Here is an 11039-nt window from a genome sequence, read left to right as displayed (position 1 = left end):
AGGGACAGAGACTACCGAACAAGCCCTACCACGACAGCACGATCGGATCAGACGGGACTGAGGGTGGGGGGCGGGGTGACGGAGTGGGAGGCGCGTGTGGCGAAGGAGCTCCAGGCGGCTGCTCAGCCCCCGCTGGAAGTACGGAGAGTGGGGTACGCACACGCCTCGGTGCGACGAGGCACTTGGGCCGAAGCCAGCCTTTCCCCGACTCCGGCTCCGGTGCGGCTGCGCCGTGAAGCCGCCAGCGGCGATTGGCCCAGGGGGTGAGAGGGGCGGGAGGTAAACGGAGGGAAGTCCGTCGTCCTGGGCGCGCGCCCGCCCGCGGCAGAGGAGCCGAGGGTCGGCTGGAGAGGAAGCAGCTTTCCGCTGCGTTGTTTTGGGCTCCGGGGGCCGAAAGGGGGAGGGAGGAGGGACGAGAAATAAACACTACGTAGCGCAGGCTGCGCGCGGCCCACAGCCTGCCAGCCTGGCTGCCTGCCTGCTTGCGTGCGTGCGTGCGTGCGCTCGCTCGCGCGGGCTCCGTGCTGGCGCGTGAGGCGGAGGCGGCGCCTGCGCAGTCGGGCTCGGTCGACGGTTCGCAGGGGAGGAGGCGGCGGGAGGCGGAGGAGGCGGCGGCGATGGAGGTGAAGCGGCTGAAAGTGACCGAGCTGCGGTCGGAGCTGCAGCGGCGCGGCTTGGACTCGCGCGGCCTCAAGGTGGATCTGGCGCAGCGGTTGCAGGAGGCGCTGGACGCTGAGATGCTCGAGGACGAGGCCGGCGGTGGCGGGGCCGGGCCCGGCGGGGCCTGCAAGGCGGAGCCTCGGCCTGTGGCCGCGTCGGGCGGCGGCCCGGGCGGGGACGAGGAGGAGGACGAAGAGGAGGAGGAGGAGGACGAGGAGGCGCTGCTTGAGGACGAGGACGAAGAGCCACCCCCTGCCCAGGCCTCGGTTCAGGCCGCGCAGCCGCCGCCGGACCCCCCGGAGGCAGCAGCCGTGGAGGCCGAGGCGGAGCCCGATGCTTCCGAGAAAGCGGCGGAGGAGGCCACAGCCGAGTCAGGTGGGGTAAACGGTGGCGAAGAGCAGGGCACCGGCAAGGGGGAGGAAGATGAACCGGAGGAGCGGAGCGGAGACGAGACGCCGGGATCCGAGGCGCCGGGTGACAAGGCCGCAGAGGAACAGGGTGAGGAGCTGGCAGCGGAGCCGGGCTCCAACCTGCCGGGTGCGCCCCTGACCCAGCACGGAGCCCTGCACCGCGGGGTCCCGATTCCCATCGCCGTTTGCCGGGACTCCTCAGGGGAGATGGTTTTCGTCCTCTCCGCTCATTTCCGGAGGGTTTGTCTACCTCTGGTGGCCCCACTCTTTGCAGGAGGGAGGTTCCTTCCTAACTTGATTGCTTGCTTGGTGGTAGTGAGTAGAAATAAAGTGGTTTCCCATGCGAACTGGTTACGAGCTACCTGTTGGAGCAGCCTTCCGGCGGTGCCGTCCTTATCTTTTCCTAAACCTAGGAATTGTTGATTACATGGACAACCAGACCGACTGTTGGAGGCTTGGGCCTTTGGGCCACCCGACTGTTTACTTTTTCGCCATAAAATTAAGCAATAAGCTAAGTTCGTCAAGAGTTCGCCCCATCAAAAGCTCATTACTAGAGTTTGAGCCACACTAAAAATCTGGAAATCTAACCTTGCTTCTGCTTTTGCAGCAACTCCTGCTTCTGTAGCTTGCAGTGTGAGGTGTCAAGTTTAATAGTTAACTAGGAAAGAGAAAGTCTTAATCTAGAACATTTAGAATAAGTTAGCTAACGTTACTTGGCTAGGGGTTTTACCTTGCCTGGATTATGATTAAATTTTAATCTTTCATTTGAGTGGATGTAGATGGGCAAATTTGTATGTTTGCTGTATACTTAGCTAGTCTTTTACATTTTGGGTCCCTGACTTCCTGATGAAATGATTGGGGTGTTGGTGGGTCCATTGAATAACCTTGTGGAAGAGACTGTATAGAGGTGCCCCGGGGAGTTAGTGACCTTCCTCTCTTCCTTTGAAGTGATTGGATGGTTACAGCTGATCCCTAACTATCTGTCAGAGTGGGAGGAAAACTAGAGCTGCTTCCCATTCTTACTATGAAGTGGCTTGCTTTTAGTTCCTTTTATAATACAGTTTTTAGGCTACTGCTGGGTATGATGGTATAATTGGAACCCATTCTACAACAGTCACATGCAACTTGCAGCTTGTGCCATGTCCTGGAACAAAAATCCCATTACATAATCTTTGTCTTTATGTGTACCCCCAAAGAGCAGGTAAAAAAGCTTGAGAGAGAAAGAACTTCTTTAGAGAGGTTTTTATTAAAAACTTTTAGTGTTAGTGTTGCAAACCACAAAAGTCCAAGGAAAAATTCTGTTTGTTTTTTTTTCCTCCTCCTGTAAAGAATGTTACTAAATATATGACAACACCTTTCTGCCCCAAATTATGTGAGGTAAAGATGCAGTATTATTTATGGCTCTCTTGTGACTTAATGGTTTGTTCTTGCAAGTTTCAGTAAAAATCTATGGTAACAGTTCTGTATAAAGTGCCAGAGTTCATTTGCTATGTAAGTAAAGCTGTGAATGGTTATGCATTTTAAAGCTGGAAAGTCAAACTCTTCAAAAAAGAAAGAAAGAAAGAAATTGAGGCTTTTGTAACACAACACTGTGGGAAAGTGTTGAAAAATATACATTAGGTCTCTAGCTTAAATCCAAATCTGATAGTCAAGAATCAAAGTTAAGCTATGAAGTCTTTAAAAAACTTATGGCATGTTTCTTTTATGTCGTATGAGTGGGAAAATCTGCAAGTTTGACCTGATTTAAGCAGCTAAATTTAGAATGCAAAAATTGCCCAACTTTTAATCTACTTTTTGACTGTAATTAGCCCATAATGTCCTTTTAAAAAAATAATAATAATACCATCCAATGACAGATAATCGTTGGAAATAAAACATTCTGTGGATGCAGTGGGAATAACCTGGCTCTTCTGACTTGACAGATATGCAGGTCCTCCTTTAGTTTCTGTTGGTTCTGAGCTTATTCTACACTCCAATATGAAAACTGCTGTTTTTCTTTCCCTCATTTTTGTAGGAGATGACCAAGATAGTGAAAAATCAAAACCAGCAGGCTCAGATGGTGAGCGGCGGGGGGTAAAGAGACAGCGGGATGAGAAGGATGAACATGGCCGAGCTTACTATGAATTCCGAGAGGAGGCCTACCACAGCCGGTGAGGGAAACAGCCCCTTTCATTGAAGGGAGTCTCTGCTCCAATTTTGGTATACCTGATGTTGACTGGAGAGTCTGGAAAAAAGGGGTGGATTAAAAATGGAATAGGTTCTTATAGGCCTAAGTCTTTGATAGAATCTACCCTGAACGCTTCCCTTGCCCTTTTCTCATTTGCTGAAAGAAGCTGCCTGCTGGAATTTTATATTCACTGGTGGTTTAACAGACATAAAGTCATGCAGACACCTCTCGAATTAAAGGACTTTGGTTACATTATATTTGCTTTTCTCTCATACGTGTAGCTCAAAGTCTCCGCCACCCCCAGAAGAAGAGGTGAAAGATGAGGAAGAGGATCACACTGTTGTGAACCTGGACACGTGTATGTATAAGTTGGACAGGTTGGGGGTTTCAGCCAATCAAATGTTGTGAACCTGGACCTCTGTATGTATAAGGCAGACAGGTTGGGGTATTAAACCAATCAAAAGAGATTTGGGGGATTAAAAACTTCCTGGCCTGCTGCTTTTAAGAGATTTAGACTTTGTATCCTTTCTTGAGAACTGGGTACATTTGTGTTCTTTTGAAGGCTTAGAATGTTGCACATTTGAGTAAAAAGATTGCTTCTTTCTTAACAGATACCTCTGATCTCCATTTTCAAGTCAGCAAAGACCGCTATGGAGGGCAGCCACTTTTCTCAGAGAAGTTCCCCACCCTTTGGTCTGGGGCCAGAAGTACTTATGGAGTGACAAAGGGGAAAGTCTGCTTTGAGGCCAAGGTAGTGTGTACCACTCATTAGGACCATTCATTTATTAAATTAGTCATTAAACTACTCTATACTGGACTTGCATCCACCAGTATTTTATTAGAGAAAGGTACCATACTTGAAAGAGGACCTTAGCTCTAGTAACCAAGGAATTAACCCTCATGACTTTGGTTTACATTCATCGGCAGTTGTTTCTTTTTCTGAAGCCGAGTTGTGATAGTTTTTGTTTCTGGTTTGTATCAAAATTTTGTCTTTCTAACTCTGACTTTGCTTGAGTTGGTCAGAATTTCTGAAGAGTTCCTTTTCTGACTTGGCCAGGTAACCCAGAATCTCCCAATGAAAGAAGGCTGCACAGAGGTTTCTCTCCTTCGAGTTGGATGGTCTGTTGATTTTTCCCATCCACAGCTTGGTAAAGTTATCTTTAACTTAATCGTGTTTGTGTTTGCTGCTCTGTGGGAAGTTTGAGTGTAGGTAAACTAATATGCTGATTTTTCTAGGTGAGGATGAATTCTCTTATGGTTTCGATGGACGAGGACTCAAGGCAGAGAATGGGCAATTTGAGGAATTTGGCCAGACTTTTGGGGAGAATGATGTCATTGGCTGCTTTGCTGTAAGTGCTCCTGAAAGTTATGGGTTGTAGCATAGAGTGGATGGAGGGCGCTGGAGATCCCTTTGTGTCCCATCAGCTGCTGCTTTTCTGCAGTTGATGCATTGCTTGCATAGTTGTGTAGCAGTTGAAGTAAGGGGAAAAAAGATTGAGTTGCGAGATTAATCAACTGCAAGCCCTGTGTGCCCATAAATGCTCTTGTCTTTTGTTGTAGAATTTTGAAGCTGAAGAAGTAGAACTTTCCTTTTCCAAGAATGGAGAAGACCTCGGTGTGGCATTCCGTATCAGCAAGGAATCCCTAGCGGATCGGGCCCTCCTACCCCACGTCCTCTGCAAAAATTGTGTTGTAGAATTAAATTTTGGTCAGAAGGAGGAGCCCTTCTTCCCACCACCAGAAGAGTTTGTGTTCATCCATGCAGTGCCTGTTGAGGAGCGCGTGCGCACTGCAGTCCCTCCCAAGACCATAGAGGAGTGTGAGGTATGTCAGAGAGGGTGCAGAACATTGGTGCTCATGCTTTTCACCTTTCTGCTCAAGCTTTGCCCAGCTGGGAGCTGGGGAGGATGTTCTTAAGTTGGGCTTGGTAAACATGACCCTCAGGTTTGTCTTTTTTTTATTAGCATTCCTTGTTCTGTTTACTTGCAGGTGATTCTGATGGTGGGACTCCCTGGATCTGGAAAGACCCAGTGGGCCCTGAAATATGCAAAAGAAAACCCTGAGAAAAGATACAATGTCCTGGGAGCTGAGACTGTGCTCAATCAAATGAGGGTGAGTTGGTAGGAAGGGATAAATCACTCTGGTGTTTGCTTTTAAATACCAAGAAACTAATATAATCTTTTCCCAATGGAGCTGGGTCTTTCAGGTGTCTGAGATCAGGGGCCCCACAAATAAAGAAATGAGTTTTTGTTTTTTTGTTTTCTTTTCCTTTACTGTGTTATCAGATTTCTGAAAGCTGGTGAAGCCTGGGGTGTTTCAGGCATATCCAGATTGAGACTGGAAATAAGTCCTGTAGGAAATGGACAGCATTCACAGCACTAAGAAATGGCAGTGAACTGATGTGGTGGCTTGGTGGCATTTACCAATGACTCTTGGGCTTTAACTTACTTTGTAATTTCTTGTGTTTCTCTTCCTCTTAAACTCATCAGATGAAGGGGCTCGAGGAGCCAGAGATGGATCCCAAAAGCCGAGACCTTTTAGTTCAGCAAGCCTCCCAGTGCCTTAGTAAGCTGGTCCAGATTGCTTCCCGGACAAAGAGGAACTTCATTCTTGATCAGGTATTGTTCAAAAATTCAAAAGAAATCTAATTTAACAGTATGTCCAAAGATAAAAGATTTGGTATCCATTTAATCTGATAAAATTGCTCAGAGTCAAAATAAGGTGCATATAGACGAAATTAAGGAACAGAATCAGGTTACCCAGTTATAACCAAGAATTATGGTTGTAATGTTTTTTTGAATTGAGAGATACACTTCTCAATGTTTTTACCAGAGAGTATTTGGACCCAGGCTGTAAAACACGCTATAGAGGTGATAGAGTGTGGTAGCTTTGGATTCATGACTCCACCACTTACTAGGTTTGTGACCTTGGACAAGTCTTGGTCTCTCTGACTCTCAAGTTTCATGTTGAGTAAAACAGGAAAACATCATGAAGAATTTAGAGACTGTATAAATAAGTCCTCTAATCTAGTGCCTCACTTGTGAAGGATTCTCAGTAAGTGTTGGTTGAATTTAACTTTTACTCCTAAAACATCTGTTACTTCTCCTGTCCCTAGTGTAATGTGTACAACTCTGGCCAACGGCGGAAGCTGTTACTGTTTAAGACTTTCTCCCGGAAAGTGGTGGTGGTTGTCCCTAATGAGGAGGACTGGAAGAAGAGGCTGGAGCTGAGGAAGGAAGTGGAGGGAGATGATGTGCCTGAGTCTATAATGCTGGAGATGAAAGGTGGGCTAACCTCTACAAGTTAGAGATCCTGGCATTGGTCCATGCACACCTCCCTAGGGCCTCTTAGCACCTGGAGGATTCTTCACATGTGTAAAGTATAAATCTGAGGAATAAATTAATGAGTGTGATCACTTGTGAAATAATGAATGAGCAGAATGAATGGTGAAGCAATAACCCCTTGATTCATTCTGATAAAATACAAAAAAAAAAAAAAATGGTGATAGGTCACAGGATAATTAAAACTCAAGGCAGAGGCTTCAGTGAGTCAGTTATTCATTCAGTAAATACTTAAGGCGTGTTTGCTATTTGTTCAGTATAGTTCTAGACTTAGGGAAAGAATGAATGAAATGAAGCTCTGCCCTCACTGAATTTATGCTCTAGAGATGGAACATTCTGATGGTTCAGATGAAAATGGTGGTGGTTGGAGTGAATGATCTCAGCAGTATGTTTTGATTTCTATATCACATTAGGCTTGTTTTTTTATTTTTGTTGTTTGTTGGTGTTGATTTTTGGTATGTGCCATATAAAGCTGTACAGCAAGGTTCCGTGGAAGGCAATATTAACCTTCTTGATTGATCTGGAGTTCTGCTGTTCACCTCTGAGTTTGGTTTTTCCCCATGCTGCCTTCAGCTCCTGGCATCCCACCAGAGCCGTCAGCTATTGGCTCTTTGAATTCTGATAATGCCTGGGCGTGGGAGCTGGTTTCACACTAAAGAGCTCAAGTTTACTCAGAATGAACTAGACCAGTCCATAACTGATTTGAGGGCACTTGGAGGAATTTAGTTCAATTTTATGAAACTAAGGGCTAACTGGATTCACTTAACAATTTGGAGCACCTCATTGAACTGAATTCCGCTGGGACTCAGCCTTTAAGCTTGATGTCCAGAGACTAGTGCTGACCCATCCTACACAGGTGGTCAGTGAGACCCCTGTACTCTGCTTCCTGTTCTCAGATAGATGAGTACGTGCCTTCAGGCTTGGGTCAGTTTCTTCTTGAGTCTCTTTTAAAAGTGTATTTCTTATCTAACTACACCAGAACTTTCTCAGTTACTTTTACTCTCTGGCTGCCTGCTTCTGTCCTGATAAGAAACCTTAACCCAGTTCACTCTTAATTTATTAGGGATCACTTGAGAACTTGTAAATCTACAGTTTGCAGATAGCCCTTTGCCTGGGACTGTTGCAATTAGCAAGAATTTGTAGCGTGAACCCAGCGCATTTTTGTGCATTTATAGATGAGGCTTAGAAAACCCTGTTCTTCCTGTAGTGGAGTTTTCATTATGAGATGTTACCCATTTTTGCACTTGGAGGCCCACAGAGCTTCTCTCTTACTCTTATAGCCAACTTCTCTCTGCCTGAAAAATGCGACTATATGGATGAGGTGACATATGGGGAGCTGGAGAAGGAGGAGGCTCAGCCCATTGTCACTAAATACAAGGAGGAGGCAAGGAAGCTGCTGCCCCCCTCTGAGAAGCGGACAAACCGCCGAAACAATCGAAACAAGCGTAACCGGCAGAACCGAAGCCGAGGCCAAGGCTACGGTAAGTCCTGGGGACCTGCCAGCCCCCGCCTCAGTCTGTTCTCTGTGCTAAGTGCAGCTGGACCCACAGGAAAGGCCAGGCAACCACATCGGGTCACCAACGTTAAGGACATCCCTTTATGGAGCTTATTTCTTCCTGTGTCCTTTACTCCTAGCTTCTTGTGCTTTTCCCATAATCTTGAAACAAAAAGTAGTTATTTTTCAACAAAGTATTTGTTTCCTTGAAGAGCAGTGCTTGAACCTGCTCATTTATCTAGTTTTCATTTTTACATATGGATTCCCCCTTCACTATTGTAGTTAATCTGAAGGATTTATGCAGGATTCTTTTTTTCTTTGTCTACTGGGTCAACCCAGCTATGTAGATCAGAAAGTGAATGCATTATTCAGTAATTTGGGGGGTTATGAAGTAAGTTAGCTTATTAGCGGAATTAATTTCCTCTCTCAGTTATCTAGTTTCGTCAGTTAACCCCCTTGATCCCCCTCCCACAGTGTGCATTCAAGTGTGTGTGTGTGTGTGTGTGTGTGTGTGTGTGTGTAATTTTAAGTGTAAGTCAGCAGAAAATTTTTTGAGTGCTTGCTATGTGCTAGACCCTGGGAATACCAACAGTTCCTGCCTTGGAAGAGCTTGGCATTTAGACTTTGTTCATTTGTATAAAACGGGTTTGAGCTGTGTGATACCCAAGATCCCTTCCAGGGCTGAAAGTGCAGCTCTACAAATGGCAGTTTGACTCGTGTTTCTCACTCTGCCATGCGCCCTTTTGCCATCTTAAATGTTTTGCAGGAGTTGGGGGGCTTCAAAAAGTGAAACCGAGGTGGCTTAGTTTTTCCTATGTTTCTGTTCCTCTGCCTTCCCCCCTCAGACTTTTTAAAAGATCCTGGCTGGTGCTTTAATTAACATTGTGTGAGCCTGACAGAAGCAGGCCTCCTATTCCCCCAGAACTGCCTTTGGCTCCGACTTTTTGATTTCCACTCAGATGTGGAGCCAGGACCCCATGCCAGCTGTCTGAGCGCGCTCTCCATTTCTCTTCCAGTGGGCGGGCAGCGCCGAGGCTACGACAACCGGGCCTACGGGCAGCAGTGCTGGGGGCAGTCTGGAAACAGAGGGGTGAGTGCAGCTCTCCTTCTGCTCCTCCCTCTGGGCCGTGATAGCCATTCCTATTGGCTTTGGGGAGCAGAGTGGTTTCGGCTGTTTTCTCAGGGCTTAGGGTTTTGCCCGTTTAATTGGTTCATCTGGCAGAATTTATCCTGGGAAGATTAAGCCTGTATATAATACCAAGCAAAGATATATCTCACTTAAGATGGGGGATAGCAGGGGATTGTGATGCTACAGACCCATGCATCTTCACTCCTTCTCTTTCTCCTTTTCTCAGGGTTACCGTAACTTCTACGATCGATACAGGGGAGACTACGATCGATTCTATGGGCGAGATTATGAGTACAACAGATACAGAGACTATTACAGACAGCAGTATAATCGGGAGGTGAGTATCATCTGGGCAGGGAGAGATGAAGGGGCGGGCAGGACCAGAGGGAGGAGTACCGAGCCTCTCCGTCCTCAGCCTGCTGTGGCTCCACGTGACGGGGTCTCCCCTCTCTTCTAGTGGCCGAGTTACTACTACCACCATCCCCAGGACAGAGACCGATACTACAGGAACTACTACGGTTACCAAGGGTATCGGTGAAGCCCCTGCCATTGTCGCCTGTCAGCCACGAAGCTGAATCTCTGGGGGTGCCAAGCACCCCCCAAAACACAACCAAGGAAAACAGGGGCTGTCGGGGTGGGGCTGAGCTGCCGGGGAGGGGCGGTGGGGGGAGGGTGCGCAAGCAGGGGTGGGGGCGGGGGGAGGAGGAAACAAACAACAAAACTGTACATTTTTTTTAAAGTTTGTTGAAAAGAATATTGTCTTATTCTATAAAACATTTCAAACCTAGTTAGATATTTGTAATCAAAAAAAAAAAAAACATTTGCTCAGAAAGCAGCACTTAGGGCTGCCTGTCCTATATACCCTGCAGTCGGACAGGAAAAGAACTGAAAATGTCACCCTTCTGACATTCTTAGGCAGCTGGACTGGCAGCCGAGTAAGGGAGAGTGATGGTGAGGTGATGTGGAGAGGGTGGGAAACATTCAAGGGTGCCCACTCTCCACAGCAGGCAGGAGCGGGGCAGAGGGCGAGCTTGTGACTGGGGCAGTGAAAATAAACGATTGGCTCTTATCAATCACTTGCACCAACTAACCGTTTGTATTTTCTTTACCGACCTTTCCCTCTTGGGATATCTGGTCCGGTGGGCTGGGAGGCCATAGTGTCCCTATCTCCACGTGCCCGTGCCTCTGTGCTGTTTGGCCAAGGCATGGCAGCTACCAATTGGGCAGTTCTATTATATAGGATCCCCAGGCCAAGGAGGCATGGGGACTGTTGGTGACTGGAGAGTAGACTAGTTTGTAGCCCCTCTGTACCCGTTTATGGATTTCCATAAAATCTGGGAGAAGAGTTGGGATTGCAGCCCTCAGTCTGAAGATGGTGATCTGCCGGTCTCTGCTCTCTTGTCTTCCAAGGCTGAGACAGGCGGGAAGTCTCTGAAATCATCTCTGTTAGAGAATCTGTCCTCTTCTGGTTCTAGAGAAGGAACGTTTCTCAGGGTTTCAGCTCACACAGAAACGAAGCAGGATTCTTTTCACTGCAGCAGGATATGTATATAGGTGAATCCTGTGGTGTTGGGCTACTGGGCCCAGGTGCTGAGAATAGCGACTATTTTATACAGTGTGGAGGGCCAGGGCCCTGCTGGCTTTTTTGATACACAGGTAGAGAGTGACTAGAAAGGGGAGGGTGGGGGGTGGGAGGCAGCTCAGTAGGGCTGCTGGAACTTGAGAAGAGCGTGAATGTGAGCGTGTGTGTGCACAGGAGCACCGCTTCCTGACTTGTGGCCACAGGATTCCTCCTGGGGCATCTTCCCTGCGTGGCCCAGAGAGGCATCTAGCCAAG

The 11039-nt window shown here is 47.4% G+C and overlaps 1 protein-coding gene across 1 annotated transcript; it reads left to right on the top strand.

Annotated features, from left to right (window-relative positions):
* The first annotated feature begins 408 nt into the window (after positions 1-408).
* Positions 409-9849, top strand: HNRNPUL2 (heterogeneous nuclear ribonucleoprotein U like 2). Its single transcript, XM_065937529.1, has 14 exons — positions 409-1158; positions 3085-3220; positions 3519-3595; positions 3849-3988; positions 4295-4385; positions 4474-4586; positions 4798-5061; positions 5227-5349; positions 5727-5855; positions 6353-6521; positions 7859-8059; positions 9090-9163; positions 9429-9539; positions 9660-9849. Exons 1-14 carry the CDS (start codon positions 618-620, stop codon positions 9738-9740), a joined length of 2250 nt encoding a protein of 749 aa, XP_065793601.1. The 5' UTR covers positions 409-617; the 3' UTR covers positions 9741-9849.
* Positions 9850-11039: the final 1190 nt, after the last annotated feature.

Source organism: Muntiacus reevesi, chromosome 5 (genome assembly GCF_963930625.1).
Source record: "Muntiacus reevesi chromosome 5, mMunRee1.1, whole genome shotgun sequence".
NCBI classification, from domain to species: domain Eukaryota; kingdom Metazoa; phylum Chordata; class Mammalia; order Artiodactyla; family Cervidae; genus Muntiacus; species Muntiacus reevesi.
The sequence above is the reverse complement of the archived record's forward strand: the minus strand, read 5'-3'. Positions and strand labels throughout refer to the sequence as shown.